The 16,768-nt window shown below is 45.0% G+C and overlaps 1 protein-coding gene across 1 annotated transcript in view; it reads right to left on the bottom strand.

The window, feature by feature from the left end:
• Positions 1 to 15,928: 15,928 nt before the first annotated feature.
• SLC35F2 (solute carrier family 35 member F2) overlaps positions 15,929 to 16,768 on the bottom strand; it is a 32,269-nt gene continuing 31,429 nt past the window's right edge. The window contains exon 8 of the mRNA XM_030043132.2: positions 15,929 to 16,083. Within this exon, the coding sequence (XP_029898992.1) occupies positions 16,054 to 16,083 (30 nt within the window). The 3' untranslated portion in view covers positions 15,929 to 16,053. The remainder of the gene's footprint in view (positions 16,084 to 16,768) is intronic.

Here is a 16,768-nt window from a genome sequence, read left to right as displayed (position 1 = left end):
GGAACGTGGATGTGCAACTTTGTGGGTGCTTGCAGCCAAGCAGACACAAACAATTGCATTTAAATGCCCCACAGAAGAGGACTTTCCCTTGAATGTCTTCTGAGCTGCACCTATTTGAAGTTGGAGGAGCTGGGACAAAAGAAGGAAAGCTCACCAGTGCCAGTGGCTTATAGATCCCAACCTCTTTCTGCATAGTGGCAAAAAATTAATAATAAAATAAATGTACAACTCTGCGGGGTGGCCGTTCCCTGCACCCACAGCTTGGCTGGGTGCTGAGCTACCCAGAGGCAAGGAGCTATGCCATCAAGTGTTTAAGTACATGTTTAGCTGTACATGAGTCAACTGCTGATTTCAGAATAGCTCTTCTTCTCACTTAGAGTTGAATGCACTTGAGGAGCTTTGCTGAATCAGGCTGCAGGCAAATTGTCATGTGGACATGTTATGTTCAAATAGTGACCTTCTTAATGAAGAGATGGATCTAGTCTTATTCTAGCCATCTGAGATTTTGCCACTGACCAATAGAGGGGCTCTCTGTAGTCCAAGAAATATCAGGGAAATGCAAATACAGCTAAAGTGTAACCAGTTTCAACATTTTAACAGCTCTTTCTATTTCATTAGCCAGAAGCTGCATGTGTAGGCACTAGATGAAAAGATAATGATGAGTATGTAGCCCTTGCTCTGTGCATAGCAGAGTGGTACCATGCATCATAGCCCCCAGAGTAAAAGAGAGGGAGCGTAACCCTGTATAACCAGCAGTCTGGTCCCATGCTCTGTCAGATATTTAGCCAAGCCTGGTTAAGGACACTTCATTACTCGCTTACTGTCCTGACCTGTCCCCCTAGTCCCTATCGCCCCATGAGCCTTGAATGCCTCGTTTTACAGTGCTGGGTGAAGAATGTCCCCCACAAGCAGTGTTGGGAGATGCAAGCCTGGTCTTCCCTAGGCTGAGGGAACGGAATCCAGGTCTTTCATTTCCCGAGGAAATGTTTTAGTCATTTCTCATTACACTCCAGGCAGATAGCTGCACAGCAGCCACTGGTGCCACCATTGAATTTAGTGAGGACCCTGCTCCCAGAGGTGTGGATCACAGGTGCAGAGACCCATGTATGGGCCCCAAGGGAACCAGGTGGAAAACTCTGGAGACCTCTGGGTGAGGTGTGGTGACAACCCATGCTCCCTGTTCAGACCCTGGAGCCAAACATGGTGGCATGGAGTGAGCGTGGGCAACACGTAGGCACTTACTGTTGCATGGCTTGGATCATTTGGAGGGATACCTTGGGTCCGTGGTGACTCAGTTCTGTCTCAGTCCCTCTTCAGATCCCAGTGATCATTACCACAGCTAGCCTGCCAGGTTTAATTTTGGGATGACTGACCATTTTCCCACAGGCCTTCAATGTCATTCTTTGTTCAGAGAGTCTCATTCTGGCAGTGGATCAGTAAAGGAAACTGTTGCCATTGGGACCACTGCTTTGCCTGTTGTAGCATTGGCACCTGCTGGAAACCTCCAGGAGTGTGTCAGAAGTCAATTAAAGGGCGCTCTCTGAGGGCAAAGTGCTCCAGAAAGGCTTAGGGAGAAAAGGCTCCCAGGAGTCCTCACTGAGCCTCAAAAGTTCTCAGCCAGGCTGGCCTTGCCAGAAGCAGGAGGTTGAACTTGCTACCAAAAAAGTCTGATCATGGTTTCTTATTGATTTAACCCCTGCTAGGTTTTTTTTTTTTTTTTTTTGCTAATCTGGTTCTTTGGATTCTGGGGGGGGGGGGGGGGGGTTGATTACTGTGATGTCTATTTCAGTGTCATGTTCTTTAATACCTCAGTTATAGAATTGCATGTTCTTGCAGATGGAGTATTGGTTGTGTTTTTCCATATCAGTAAAGTGTAGCCAAAACAGCAGCCTGACACCTATAGAAGTGCTCTAATCAGGATATCATCAATATTAACTTGCCTTCAACCTGGACACTAAAATAGTGTAATTAACAACAGCATGCAAGTATTTTGTAACACTGTGATGGCATAGCCAGATGCAATTTTCAAAAAGTATATAAGCAAAGTGATCACCAAAGGGGCAAAGACAGCTGTAGTTGTACATTGGAGGCATCTGAGTAACAAAAGTTGCCAGACAGATGACAAGAGATGTTCAAGAGCCCAGGAGTAGATGGGACAAGAAGGACTGATGGCAAGACAAAAGAAAATAAGATAAGTGGTATCAGGAGCAGAGGAGACCTTCTGCACCTTTTTGGAGGGGGTCAGTAGCATGAAAACATTAGGCATAACACGGAGAATCAGAGAAGAAAGAAGACCACTTGGGGTCTCTTACTGAAGAGCTCTCAGGCCTGATGAGCTGGACCTTGGTGATTATGAACGACCAAAACTACAGCCAGCAATGCAAACTATTAGCTCTGTGGTATCATGTACTGACAGCTAATTTAGACTATGACTGTTAGGCACTAAGAGTTTTCTCTATGTAGCAACAATGCTTAATATCATGTAAGAATTACCCATTAGCAAGTGGGTTGCTAATGAATGAATTTAGCAGACAATTTAGTTTTAGAATTTAAAGTTGGTATGATTTGCCAGTCTTCTAAACACTCCCATCAGTGGTCTCTAATAGCCTAGCTGATGTAACAAAAGATCTATTCAGTTACATAGGCAGGACCTACACAAGCTGCAACTGTATCTTGTGTCAGCTATATACAAGTACAATTTTATTCCCACATTAAAAGCTGCGGTATAGCCGATGGCTACTTATGAACTTAACAGTGATATTATTGCTGCCCTTTGATTTAGGACCTGGAAAGGAGAACATTTGCTTGAAAGGTGAAACACAAATTGCTGGGGCAGGAGGTTATTTGCCTGATGGTTTTGCACCTCAGGAGTCCTATTTTCAAGCTCTTCTAACTACAGTAGATGCGCTTTGCTTTTCAGTTAAAGTGGAGTATTCTTGTTTGCTGAAATGTTTTCAGGTGCTGGAGCTGCAAGAAGGAATTCAAAGATACTATGAAAATCATTATAAATCACAAGACTTGATAAGTCTATCCCAATTAAAAACCCAAGCTCTTAAAGATTTAACCTGTCTTTTGACCGATAATGGGATCCCAACACTGTCAGAATTTTTTAATCTGTTTTAACAAGGGCAAGGAATTAAATCAGTCCACTGACTCAGTTGCAGTTTCAAGGGAAGGGCTCAGACACAGAATTAGGACAACCCTCTTTCATTTCAGGCTCAGCTAAGCCTCAGTCTTTTATGCCGAGAGCTCATGGATCAGTATCCTCATGTTGCCCTGCCTACCAGGCTTATTTGGAAACCTCCTTTTGGTGTAGTCTTTCCTTCTCATCGTCTGCATTCAAACGCAGAAGTTTTTCTCGTGATCAGAATGAGCTCAATGCTGCTAAAGATGTTTTGGTCTTGGTTATTCTGTCAAGGTGGCTGTAAACAACTGTAGCACATCTACTTTTGCAATGAAAAAGACAGAGAGGAACATTATTTGGAAAAGATGCTATGCCTATTTAAAAGGCCAGCTCGAGCTATAATTAGGTAGTGCTCAACTGGATGTGGAGGAGGTCCCTGAGCTGTAATGTAATACATGTGTGGAATAGAGTAGAAACAAATTTATAATGCCAGCCCAAAAAAGCAGCTAAGACATGGAATAAAATTGGGCAGTTAAAAAAAAAAAATAAATGCAGGATTAAAATCTGCACTGGATTTACTACCCACATTTTACCCCAACCTTCTCTTTAGCCTACAGATGAGCTTCCTCCATGTCTAAATGTTTCCATCCCAGAAAAGGAGAGAGGTGATGGCACAGACAGAGGAGAGAGCAGTGGCTTTGGGGAAGCTGGGACCCCTCAGAGGTGTCCTGCAGCACCGCAGACAGGGGGAGGCACAGCTGCCACTGGGAGGAGGCAGGAGCCTTGCAGAGCCCTCTCAGAGGCAGTGCCCTGCAGGGCCACCTTGGCTGCCCAGCCCCATCCACCTCTGCTGCTCCTCATCCCTCCTTTCCAGCCAGCAGCACTACAAAAGCAGCCCGCTGCTGCTTGGTTCGGTGTTGACCAGACTCGAGTAGCTCCAAAACTCACACAGGAGTTGAGGAGAGCAGGAATGATACTTCCTCTAGGGCACCTTGGGGAAGCCCTGCTCCAAGGACCTCTGCCTCCCGCTGCGCCTCCGGTCACCGTTGATGCCCCACTCCCTGGGCAGCCCTTGGTGCAGCCAGTGAAGAATGTGACCTGAAATTCCTGTTCAGCCAACGTGGCCTGATGGTGGCCGGTGGACAGGCATGAGTTGAAGAGCTACATTTCCAGGAGACAGGCACCCAGGTAGACTGGCGCAACCTGTGCATCCATCTCAGCTCTGGCAAACAAGACGGTGGCACTGTGAATGGAGTCACCCTGCTCACACGTACAGTGTGTTTTATTAGCAAGCGCTAAGCACTTATCAAGTTGCAACTTCCTTTTTAGTCTCATTAACTATTTAGCTTTACCTCGGGATGCGTAAATAAAAAGGCATCCCTAAACTGTACTGCTGTCTTATTTCTGCCAGGCCTTCAGGAGGGCCTATGGTACCTCCCCCATGGGAGAGAAGTCTCCAACCACTGACAGCATGTGGAGCAAAACATATTTGGTAAAAATGGAGATGAACCAAAAGAACACGTATTTGGAGACTAAATCAACCCCGTCCGTTTTATCTCTCTGATTCAGCATACTACAAACTTCTGACCTCGTATCGATTTCTGATTTTAGTGGGGTCGGTGTTTACAAGAACCAATTGTAACTCGACCTACTTACGCTTTCTTGGTCTAAGAATAGCGTGTTTGCGCTGTCTTTGCCTGCCAGGACCAGCAGCTGTTTCTGAGATCACTATCAGACATACTTTAGAGAGTGTTTTCCACTTAAGGAGATCTACAAGATGCCTTTTGCCTTTTTTAGGTTTCACTTATTGATGGGGAAAAAAAAATTAATTTCAAAGTAATTGCGACCTAAAAACAACCTTGCAAAAAGCCACCCGCCCTCTCCCAACAGCACCACTCAGCAGCTCTCAGCCCACCATTTCATGGCGCTCAGGATTCAGCTCTCACTGGCTCACTGCAGGCTGCATCAGGCCCTAATTTTACACCTGTCTTTCTGTTATCCTTTTCTGGGTTTTCCACTTCATTCTAATGTATTTTTTCCAGAGATCAAGTACACTCAGGGTTTTCTGGTGACAACTAAACATATTTGATTTTTTTTTTCCTTTTATTTCTAACTTTAATTTTTTCCTACCAGCTTCTAGAGCTGTCAGGTTTCTCTCCCTGAGAAACACTTTTGTTTTACAAAAAATGAGACTGAAAACTAACTGATTGCAAGTATTGGGAGTTGCAGGGGAGGCAAAGAGGGCATGGAATAAGGCTTGAATTCTTATTTTAACGAAAGCAAAGGAGGTACTTCAGCTCCTTCTCAGTCAAAGGGAGGTGAAGTCCATGCAACTCCCTTGGTGCATTTCTCAAGGGGTGCAAGGGAGGCCAAAAAGCAGCAGCCGCCATGCCCCTGGCTCTGTGCCCTGCCACGCCGGGCAGGCTGCGGCACTACCCTGGCTTGTGTCATGGCTGCAGCCCCCAGGCTGTGTGGCTGGTTGGACTCTTGCCAAGTCACCTGGTCCCAGTGTACCCTTCCCACGGCACCACGGACCCCATGGGCACCTCGGCTCTCCCCATGCACCCCAGGGCCGGCTCTGCACAGGGATCTGAGCAAGAACGGCAGCAGCTGGGGCTGCTGGAGACTAATCCCCCAGAGGATTTATCACCAGGGTTTGCAAGGTGCAGACAGCCCTCACGCAAGTGCTAAGCTGCAGCCATTTGCGGCAGGGCTACATGCCCCGGCGAGGGCAAGGCTGGGCATGAGGGCTGCAGCAATAAGCAGGCAACAGCTCCCTGGTTGCATGCAGGACTCCCCCAGTGAGTCACAGCATCCCACCCAGTGCCAGATCCACTGCCAAGGGTTGCCCTTTGGTGCTTCTTGGATACTGAGTGGTAATTACTTTGCACATTGCTCCCCACTGAGAGAAGCTGACAGGTCCTGGGGAGAGAATGGGTGCTTCAGTGCTGCTATTGAAGACCCAAATGGTCTCTTTCCCCAGGGAGTGCTGGGGAGTAGCGCAAGAGAAATTGTAGGGAAGTCTCCATGGGAGTCTTCACTGCATGGACACCCATGCTCCTGGCCTGAGAAAAATGCCTTGTGGTGCATTAGACCAGAGCCTGCAGATCGCAGTGCCATGGTGAGTGGTGAGGGCCAAGCTGAGCAAAGGGAAAAATGACTATCATCCCCTGGGCAACCCTGTGTGGGAGAGCAGAGCTATCCTCCCTGCCCAGCCCAGGCAGAGGCTCTTCCCAAGCCAGCCCTGTGCCAGGGCTGTCTCCCTCCCCAGTTACGGGATCACTGCATCCCACAGGTTCACCTTCCAGTTTGCTGTGAGATATTAATTTTCCCTTTTTAAAGCATAGGACCAAGTGGGACTTTCACTGGGGCAAGCCTGGGCCCCCAGCTAGTCAAATCTTGCTTTGGCCACCGTTGGCCAGCTTTTCACCATGGACCCTGGCTCTGAGGCATCTTCTCCCCTGCAGCCCCTGAGATGCACACCAAGCCTTTTCCCCTCTGGCCACCCAAACCACTATCCCACCAGGCAACCATTTACACTAAATGTCTGGTGGAAAGTTAGAACCAACCTGTCCACTCCCCAAACCTTTGGAAACTGAGGACAGGATTTATCCAAGCCCATGCAGACATCTCCTGAAGGCAGGAGTGGGAGCATGGGGCTCCACTGCCTTTTTCTTCTTGCTTCTGCTGCTGTTTGTCGAGACTATGGGTGACCAAGGACATGCCCTCATAAGCCATGGCCAAAAACTGATCCTGACTGAGAGGCTGAAACCTAAATGATTTAAGACCTATATGCTCTCAGCCTTTGAGACAATGGTAAGAAAGACAGACTGTATTTAAAATATGAAATGCTCCTCAGTGGAATATGGTGTTTATTAATGTGATATTTATTTGCATGAAACCAGTGATATTTATTAATACTTGTCACTCATAATGGACATGTTTTGCAGAAACACATTTTGATCCATCATTCTTTGTCACCTGATTGCTGCTACTAACTGCCATAGCTTTGTGATTTGCTGCTTTTGGATATCATAGATCACTTGAATCACACGTGATTGTCATCTTCCTGACTAAGCACTGTCGATTTTATGAACAGGAGTCCCCTTATCTCCTTGAGAAGTACATGCAGATAAATTCAAGTTTTTAATGACTACCTCTAATTTATAGTCTCTTAACCATTTTGTAAATAAAAGTTCTTCACAACACCCAAAAAGCAATTTCAGCAAGTGCCCTCCCAAAGACATTATTATCATCATCATTATATTTTATTACTGCAATGGTAGCGTCTAAATATGAGAACACCACCAGAAAGCACCAAGCAGTTAAATAACAATAGTATCCCTACCTTAAAGAACATATATCTATGCACAACAGTACAAAAAAGAGGTCTATGATTCACTTGACGTGTCCTGATAATAATATGCTCCATGTTGGTTTTGTTTTGCTCTATTTACCCAGTCCTCATCTTCAGGACAACCTGCTTCGTCCTACCCCAGCACTGGAGCACTCACCACCCTGCCACAGTGATGCACAAGGAAAGCAGGGCTGTGGACTGTAGCGTGGTCTGAATTGGCTAGATAGCTACTTCTTTTGACACAAGGAACTGAACAAAATTGCAAACTGTTTCTACAAGGAAGAAAAATTGAGGGGTGTGTTATTTTCCAAGTATGTGAAGCATTTTTTTTTCCCCTGAGCATAGTAAGAGACCACCAGCAACACACATTGTCTCTGACTATGACGCCTTGCATCCAAAGTTTCATGCTTTGGGTTTTTTTTTCTCATGGTTTCACAGAAAGCACCCCTCTGGTTGTCTACAGAGCTGAACCTTGGTGGTTTCCCTCTTTCTCTCACAAATATGCAGCAGCTACCACACATTTCCTTCCTCCTGAGGTTTTTCCATCAGAGCATTAAGAAACATCTTAGACCCCAGGGTCCAAACTCACACTTTATCATAGAATCATAGAATGGTTTGAGTTGGAAGGGACCTTCAAAGATCTAGTCCAAGCCCCCAGCTATGGGCAGGGACATCTTTCACTAGATCAGGTTGTTCAAAGCCCCATCCAACCTGACTTTGAACACATCCAGGGATGGGGCACCCACAGCTTCTCTCGGCAACCTGTTCCAGTGTCCCACCACCCTCATCGCCTTGCCCACATGCAGTAGTTTTCCACTATGTCTAATCAAAGGGGGCATTCACTCTTCCCTTGTTGCCCAAAAGCAAAGGCAGCTGCCATGGCTAAAAGCTTCTGCATGTTGATATGACTGCTCAACCCCCAGAACACTAAGGATTCATTCATTCTCCTTCTGCTTGGTGGTGTTCTGAATGCATGAAGTCAAACCACACAGAACAGGCACACATCCAGGCCTTGGGTAAGGCCTTGACCCCTCAGAGAAGAATGTGTGTGGGACAAAAAAAAAAATTAAACATTATCTTTACTACTTCTGCCACATCAGTTTTGACCTGGCTGGAAGCTACTTTGGTCCCAGAACAAAACAGAGCCAACTCAGGGTGAAGGAGTGGATAACCTGGCTGTTAAGCTTTAGATAGGCACTTAATAGCATGGTAACCAGAGGACTATCTCACAGGCTGCATACCCTCTCTGTCCACTCTACAATGACAGTGTTCTCTGAGCTATCAAACATCTTTGATAGGAAGGAGGTCTGCACTGAAGTATATCTAAATGTAAGCTACCAAATTGTGCTTTGTTTTGAGCTTCTTACTTCAAAAAGGCAGAGGAAGCCCTTAAAAAGAAAACTCTTGCTCTGTTTTTCATTAGCAATTAATATGGAGCTCAGTGAATGAAAACAACATTGAAAAATGAAGAAAATGCTTCATAGAATTACATTATGCAAATTGTTTTAATGGAAAAGCATGCTTGCTTTATTAGAGCCCATATTGCCTGCTCTACAGTCATGTTCTCAATCAGACTAATTGCTCTTGCTTCTGCAGTTTAGAGGAAAGGCAGCGATGCACGCAATTGTCGGTGTAGATTAAAACTCATTTACGACCTCAAAAACTGCCCCATGTTCTGCAGCAGCTCAGCTGAGGCACACACACCCCACTCCTCTGCCCAAGCTTGACAACACAGAGGGAGGCAACAGTTTCTTGCAGCAGTGCTGAAGTCTAATTCTGCTAATGCTCTTGCTCCCTTTTTAATTTAACCAGGCTCTCTCTCACAACAAGATGACAAGTGAGCACCCCAGGAATTGAGGTGGATGTGCATGGACATCTACCGGGTTCACAGCAGCAGTACAGGTCTAAAAACCTGTCCCCTAGACGGTAAGGGCCTCTGGAGCAAATTCAGACATGCAGCAGAATTGCTGTGTGTGTGCACAAGGTGCACAGTGAATAGAAAGGCAGTTGAGCTTCCCTGTACTTGTCCGTGTAGAAAAGGTGATTTTCATTTGGGAATACAGTGATGACACAGAGTGCTGTTCTGGAGTAGCTTATATGCCTAAAACAGTGATAGTCCATTTGCCATGTAAAACAAAAGCATCCAAGAGCTCACATGTTCTATGTAAAGGAAAGACTTCTGTAACACCCCCATTCTCCATATGGGCTTTCCATATCAGAAACAAAAGCCTGCTCAACAAGCTTGGATCTTGCTGTGCCTCAGTATGATACTTTAGTGACTTTTTATGCAGTAACAATTTCAATGGTACACATTTCTGGTAGCACCAAAATAAGGTATCTGCAAAATGGCAAATGATTGTCCTTCCTTCTACTCTCTTGGGCTGAAAACAATGTGAGAAACTTCCCATTTCCTACCTACAAAGTAGATTCATTGCTAGAAGAGCTGGATCTCAATTTGAAACATGAATAAAACCTTCAGATCACCAAGTCCAGCTGTCTGCTCTTGCAGGATTTTACTTGGAGAAGGGCTCCAGGCCCGTTAAATCAACATACAATGGGATTTGGAGCTTGGCTTTATTTTTCCTCTTGTTCTGGTTTCAAAACACCAAAGGTCAAAGGTGTGCCATTACTGTGAATTCTTGCACAAATAGGGAAGACTCAGGTCCCTGTGTGTTGTCAGCACCATGATTACTCTGCGAAGAGCCTGTGGAAGTTTTAAGTGGAGGAACAAAGAGTTGGGTTACTACTGCCAGCTTCAAATATTTAAATATCCTAAGTCAGATTCCCCCAAACCCAAACAAACAATTTTCTTTAAATAGCAGCAACTAATGAACTCTCTTGACTTAAGCCATTATTATTCCTTTAGATCACATTTCCTCTGCAAGCAATAAGGGCAAGAAACTTACTTTTTGTAAAAGGCAAGACCCTCACCTCATCTCAGATCTCCAGGACCCACAGGTCTAAAAGCTCCCAATGTGACTAAAAAAAAATCACAGGCATAGTGCTAAATAAGCCTGTCTCCAAATGCTGCTTTGGTTTGCAAGTGCATTGACTTGACACCTGGGTAAGCATTGGGTTTCTTCTCTTTTCTTCAGTGCTCTGTTGTTTCGCATACAGGGGAAAGACACAGTGCTTTTTCAGAGTATAGTGTGATAACATCCTTGCAAGTAGGTCCAGAGTCTCTTTTTCTCCTTTGAAATGCCTTAGATTGTATTTTCAAGTTAAAAAATTGCCAGGGAAGGAAATTTCTTCAGAAGTGTCCTTTGAGTCAAAGATAAAAGTGATGCCCAGCAGGTATAGGCTAGCAGTAGTCAAAGAAAAGATGAACTCCCAGCAGAAGCTGTGAAATTCACTCCCTCTAGTTCTGCTACTGTATAAGACTACACCATTCTCTATTCCTAATCTTTTTTTTTCCCTACCCACTGGCTGTACCAATAAATGTGCAATAAATCTGCTTGTGAATCTGCCTTTCTAGCCTAATTATCCTGCTGTTTATGATGTTTTCCCTGAGAACAGGACTTACTTAGACCACTCAACATTTCATGCAGTGACACAAGCTCCATTAAGAGGTGGCGTATCTGAGTGCCTCTGCAGCAGGTGGAGCACACCCCAGGACTGTGGGAGCGGGCACCAGCTTGGACCTCAGGAAGGCGATATTCAACTTCCAGGTTTAGCAATGATCTTCTGATACATCAGTGAGCATTTGACATCTTCTGCCTTGGTAAATATGAGATTTTGGGAAAGTTCATTGACAGTCTGTGGAATTATACATTTGGATGCAATGCTATGAATGCAAGAAATGTCCCTTTTGCAGAAGGGGCAAAATTAACCTGGAAAGGCAGGGTAGGCATCCAGACCATGTATCAGGAGAGATGCTGGTGGTAAGAGGAGTGTTTCTGAGAAACCTGCTTTTATCTCCTGCAAATCTGTATTACCATTCCAGCCCATATTCCTCATTTGCCCTCATGCCAACCATACTGGTTCTCACACTGATTTAAACCTGGGGCAAGCCAAGGAGAGAAGCTCAACCTCAGGTCTGTGTCCCTGACTCTCTAATGCCACCTTCAGCTTCCCCAAGAAAGCCAGGTATGCAGGGAAGAGTGACACACAGCCACCTGTTCTGGTAGGGTAAATTATAATACCGGATTCATTGATGCTACAACATAAAATCAATGTTGCCCATTAAAGGGTCCTTTACTGGACATCAGGAAGGAAATGTCATTCTTGTCTGGCTAGATAAATTAACTTTTAGAAATTAACTACATTCTGAGCACATCTGTAACTCACAGTCCTTTAAGACTGTTGAGGCCCACACCACTCATAAGCTTCTTCTCATCTCTAACTCCAGGAGCATTCACAAAGGAAGCTGGTGTCTTCCTGTCCCCCTCTAATACCTGGGCAACTTGAGTTTGGAAGATCAAGTTACTTTCCCCAGCCACCTAAGAGTCCTGTGGCAGACCAAGTCTCTCTCCCTGGCTCAGTTCCTGGGGTCCTGGCTATTGGTACAGCTGCTCAGACCATGGCAGTTTCACTGTGTTATCTGAGAAGCTGTAAGAAAATAGCTTATTTCCATGCTTTCTAAGTAACCTGTACTTCATGCACCTCCTTTGTGCTGGTATTGCAGGCAGAAACCCAATAGGCCTGTGCTGACTCCTGCATACCCAAACAGCAACCAAACAATACCATAACCCCAGTATGCAAAGTGCCTTTAATACACTTCTTCTAAGTTAACTAAATGTTGCTGATGTTCTCTGATAAATAAAAGCCCTATAAACTGTTCCCAGTGGTACAGTACTGATCAGGGAGAAGTGTATCTCAAGGCAACTCCTTTACATTGAAGTTTTATATCAAGAATATGCTGAAGCTTCACCATAAATAATTAAATATCTTTCTAAAATATTAATGCAGTTTGTTGATGGCTTCTGTTTTGCTTATGGTGTTTCAAAGATGTTGACCGTAGGCAAGTATAGATCTTATCTCTGATGAAAAAAAGCTTTGAAAATAGTCTAACACCTTTGCAGTTGAAAGTCTTTCCCCAGACAGGGACTTTTAACTGAAGTGTGCAGTCTGCAAGGCAGCACTCCTAAGGAGAAAGATCTAAAGATCAAAACAGAGCACAGTAAAGTCACTGCAAACAAATCTATTCAGTGTTTGACCAACTAATGTCAGCCACTTACACATGACAGAAGTTTGACTCCATAAGGCCACTTCCAGAAACATGCTAGTCTAGATAGAGGTGGTCTGAAGCAAAAAATCGACATTATTTCCGAACTAATACAAAAAGTAGTTATTCAAGGCACTTCAGTGCTGAGAAATCAGATAACAGACTGTTGTACATCACTTTCCTTATTATAGTTCCCCTCCATTTAGGAAGAGCTTATGGGTATCAAGGCAGATGGTATCTAACAAATGAGTACTATCCCAGTTTCTGGAGCCAGTCATGATGTTGCAGATAATTAGAACTGCATTTTTAAACTTGGAGAAATGTGACAAAGTTTTTCCAATTATTTTTGTGTTTGGAGAGATTCGAGGCTTCCAATCAGCTGATGAAGGGGAGCAGAGAGGAACCTGGAGTATTCCGGTCTTGACCCTGTGCCAAGCAGAGGGCACAAATGCCACAGCTCTGGTGCCAGCTTTATGAGTTAAATACCTGTCTAAGCTCACTCTTCTAAGAATGATCTCACTTGGCCATGAGCAGCTTTTGTTGTGAGCCACGTGCCCTCTGCTCCCAACAGCTCCAAGCTGATCCATAGCTCATATTTCTGTGCTGTTTATTGATGACGGCAGCCTGGTAAGGGCAAGTGTCCCAGTGGCTTGCACTGAACACTAGGGATTTCATGTCAAGAAAAGGTTTATATTAAAGGAAAGAGAGAAAATGAAGTACAGAATCAAAAAATCTTCTAATAGCTTATAAGTAGAGTCCCAGATGTGGAAATGCATCTCCCACACCCTTACCTTTGTGCCACCACAGTAAAATAACCACTTTCAAAATGCCAGCATTAAATCACCTCCTGTTACTGCAGTAAACCTGCAGATGAGCATTGCTAATCTGTTGTACTGAATGCAGGAAGCTGTTGTTTGTGTTATTATCTGCTGAGCGTAGATCCCAGCACTACGCACAACTGCAGTGCATTCGTATGCTGGAGCTTGCCTGCTCTGGTGTTTATGTTAAATAGGTTCACATAAGTACAAGTGTAAATGGTCAAACTTATTATTCCCTCCTAGGAATGTGCTCTCTCCATTTGAAAATGAGAAGGAAGTGCTTCTGTTGACTCCCATGGCTTCATCAGACGCTCAGAGCAAGGTTTGCCTGCAGACCTGTCATTGCAACATGACCTCGAGTCAATTAGGCCATTTCAAAATAAAAAGAGAATATTGAATGTCACTGGCAGATGGTGAAGACCTGTAATAAGTAGATAAAGTCTACATGCATTTTCGGAGAAGATGAATGAAAAGAATAAGCAGATGAAACTGAAATGTTGCTAGACCTTGGAGCAGAAATGCGGTTTTCTGGGGCATGTTCTGCCTCTTCTGGGCAGGAATAGCAGAGCAAGGAGCAGTGGTGTTAGAGTGGGTGTTCTCCTGCAGCCTGCCCTGAATTATGGTCCTGCCTGCATCGCTGAGATTCCCAAGAGCCGCCACTCATGACAGATCCTAAGCAGAATAATCAAAGTCTTAAGTGCTTCGTAGCTCAATCCATTTATCTCCATAAAGAAGGACATGCACAGCTTCCTCCCCACCTCATACAGCACCAATCTTTGGTGGTGTCATGTTGGGGCACAGACCTTTTCCTGAGTGCCTGGTCCATCTTCCACAAAGGGCACTTTCAAAACTACCAAAGTACTTTCAAACGCTTTTGTGTAACACTATTGGTCTAGATTCTTATTTTAGCAACTTAGCATCAAAATGTCACCACCTGATCAAAGTCCTGGAATTCACACTACTTCCCCTCTTTGCTTGAAGAAGCAAAACTATTAACTAGGTTATTAGAATAAAAACTTAACACTCTATGTATTCACAACATTTTGCTCCCACTAATTAATTTCTGACTGAATACCCTGCCAGAGGATCAACTTACTACTGAGACAGAGATCACAGCACACAGAAGCTTAATTGGATGGGAAGAAGTCCCAGAAGGACACAACTCCGCAGCATCTTGATGGTGTGCCAGATTGAAGGCTGCTGTGGGCTGGGCAGAGCTGCAACCACACGAGCTTGTGCAGACACAGTTGCAAGGCTTTGCTGGTGGTGAGGCTCTCGTCGCAAGCATCAGAGCATGCACGGGAGTGTGTATGCTTCATAACAAAGAGAATGAGAAGGGGTTTTAATTAGCTTTGCATCCCTGAAGCACGCAGGATTACATCTCAGTGACAGGATGGTCAGGTGTTCAACAGCACTGTGTCCATGCTGGGATGTCAGCGAGCCTCAAGCCTGCCTACGCAGGGCACATCCCCAGCCCTAGCTGCCATAGCTCTTGCTCAGGTGACTCCAAATTGCCCCATCATACCAGAGCATCCTTGCAAACAACCCTCATCTGTGCGGCCTTCAGCAGCAGAGGGGGAAGGCGGTGAGGCCGGGGGTGGGCACCATGCCCACGACCCTCATTCCTGGGGCCCACAGGGCTGCTCAGGACTGCACTGCACCTGCCAGACCATGCTGCCAGGAGCCACTGCAGAGGGACATGTCCATAGTTGGGCAGGACTAACCTTGCTGTGGTTGATTGCAGAAAGGGGCGACCAATGCATACAAGTGCATTTTAGCCAGCATTAATCAATCAAACCTGGAATGTGATCAAAATTAATCCAGCAAAAGCATCCATAGGACAATCCCTTACTGGGAGAAATTAGATGGGCAGCTGTCACCTGCTCTCTCTTCCCTTTTTTAAGGGAAGAGCATAGAGGATTTGGTCACAGGTCAGCACCTGTCCTGCACTGACCTTTAAGGCCACGAACAGTCTTGGTTTTGGTACGTGGTCGGTACCTCACGGACACAAATCCATCAGCTCTGTCTGGAGGACATGGGGCACAATCCTCAGAAAAGCTCTTCTTTGAGGCTAAAGGCTGATCCAGTAATGAGTAACTCAACATGCAGCACCCCCAAATTATAATCAAAACTGAATATTGGATCATTTTAATGAAATTTCTCTGATCCATCACTTCTGCTAACTGAATGGCGGTTAAATGACCTGGGGCAAATTGAGACAGTCCCTGTGGAAAACTTCGTAACTCTACCAGCAAATTAAAAAGCAAAATGCAGGTCTTTAAAACAATCTTAATTCAGTTTGTTACAAACCTGACTCAGTTCTGCCAGCAGCCTGATAATGCTACTAAAAGGCGGTTGTACTCTTTTGCAGAAAGAAAGGGTAGAAGTTCTTCAATTCTCCTTGTTCGATACTGAAATGGAAGGTCCTTTTCTTTACAAAAAACATTGCTAGCTCTCAGCAGACCATAGTCCTCATGCTGGAGTCTTAAGGTTAACAGCCTGGGTTGGGACATTTGTCTTTTGAAATGTCTTTCATGCTTGGATAAATCATTCCCTTCCCTCGATGCAGTATCTTTTTCCCAGCAGTCATTCAAAAGCGATCAAAACATCTGTGGAGGAACTGTAGATGAGAGACAACAGACACCCTGAAATTACAAGTTTTGAAACCACCTACAGAAAACCGAGATGGGTGTTTGATGCAACATTTTATGTTTTATTAACAACAGTCATAGTAGCTCACTGAAGCTTCTGAAGTGCCTCACTCACTCCTCTGGGCGACTCGTTTCTCCCTCATCCCAAACACTGCAGCCTATCACGGTGGACAACACTGACTTTGCAGAGCAGCATTAAGAGATGAAGAGTGTGTGCTCTGCAAATTCACGGGCTGACTTCTAACAAAAATAGACCTTGCTGAAAGAAAGCAGGGTCCAGGCATGCGCATGGGCTTGACATTTAAGAGACTGTCATCACACTGGCATTAATGAAGTTTGCACTAACACTTGTCACTGGTTGTTCCTGGATGAAGTACATGCAGATTCCTGGCGCCCAAATGATTCGTTGCAGAAAGCACACAGCAGAGGGGAGCAAAGCACATTACAAAAGGAACCTGGAGCATGAGGCAGAGGGGAGCAAAGAACATTACAAAAGGAACCTGGAGCATGAGTAAGGTGAGCCTGGTACATTTACCCCGGCTTGGTCTCCTGAATCGGTGTCACAACAGGATCATGTTGTGCATCCAGACCTGAGGACATGGAAGAATTGCTGGGTCCTCCCCCATTGACATCGCCTAAGCTATCCAATGGTGC

Source organism: Aquila chrysaetos, chromosome 19 (assembly GCF_900496995.4).
Source record: "Aquila chrysaetos chrysaetos chromosome 19, bAquChr1.4, whole genome shotgun sequence".
NCBI lineage: Eukaryota > Metazoa > Chordata > Aves > Accipitriformes > Accipitridae > Aquila > Aquila chrysaetos.
This window is presented reverse-complemented; position numbering and strand designations above follow the sequence as displayed.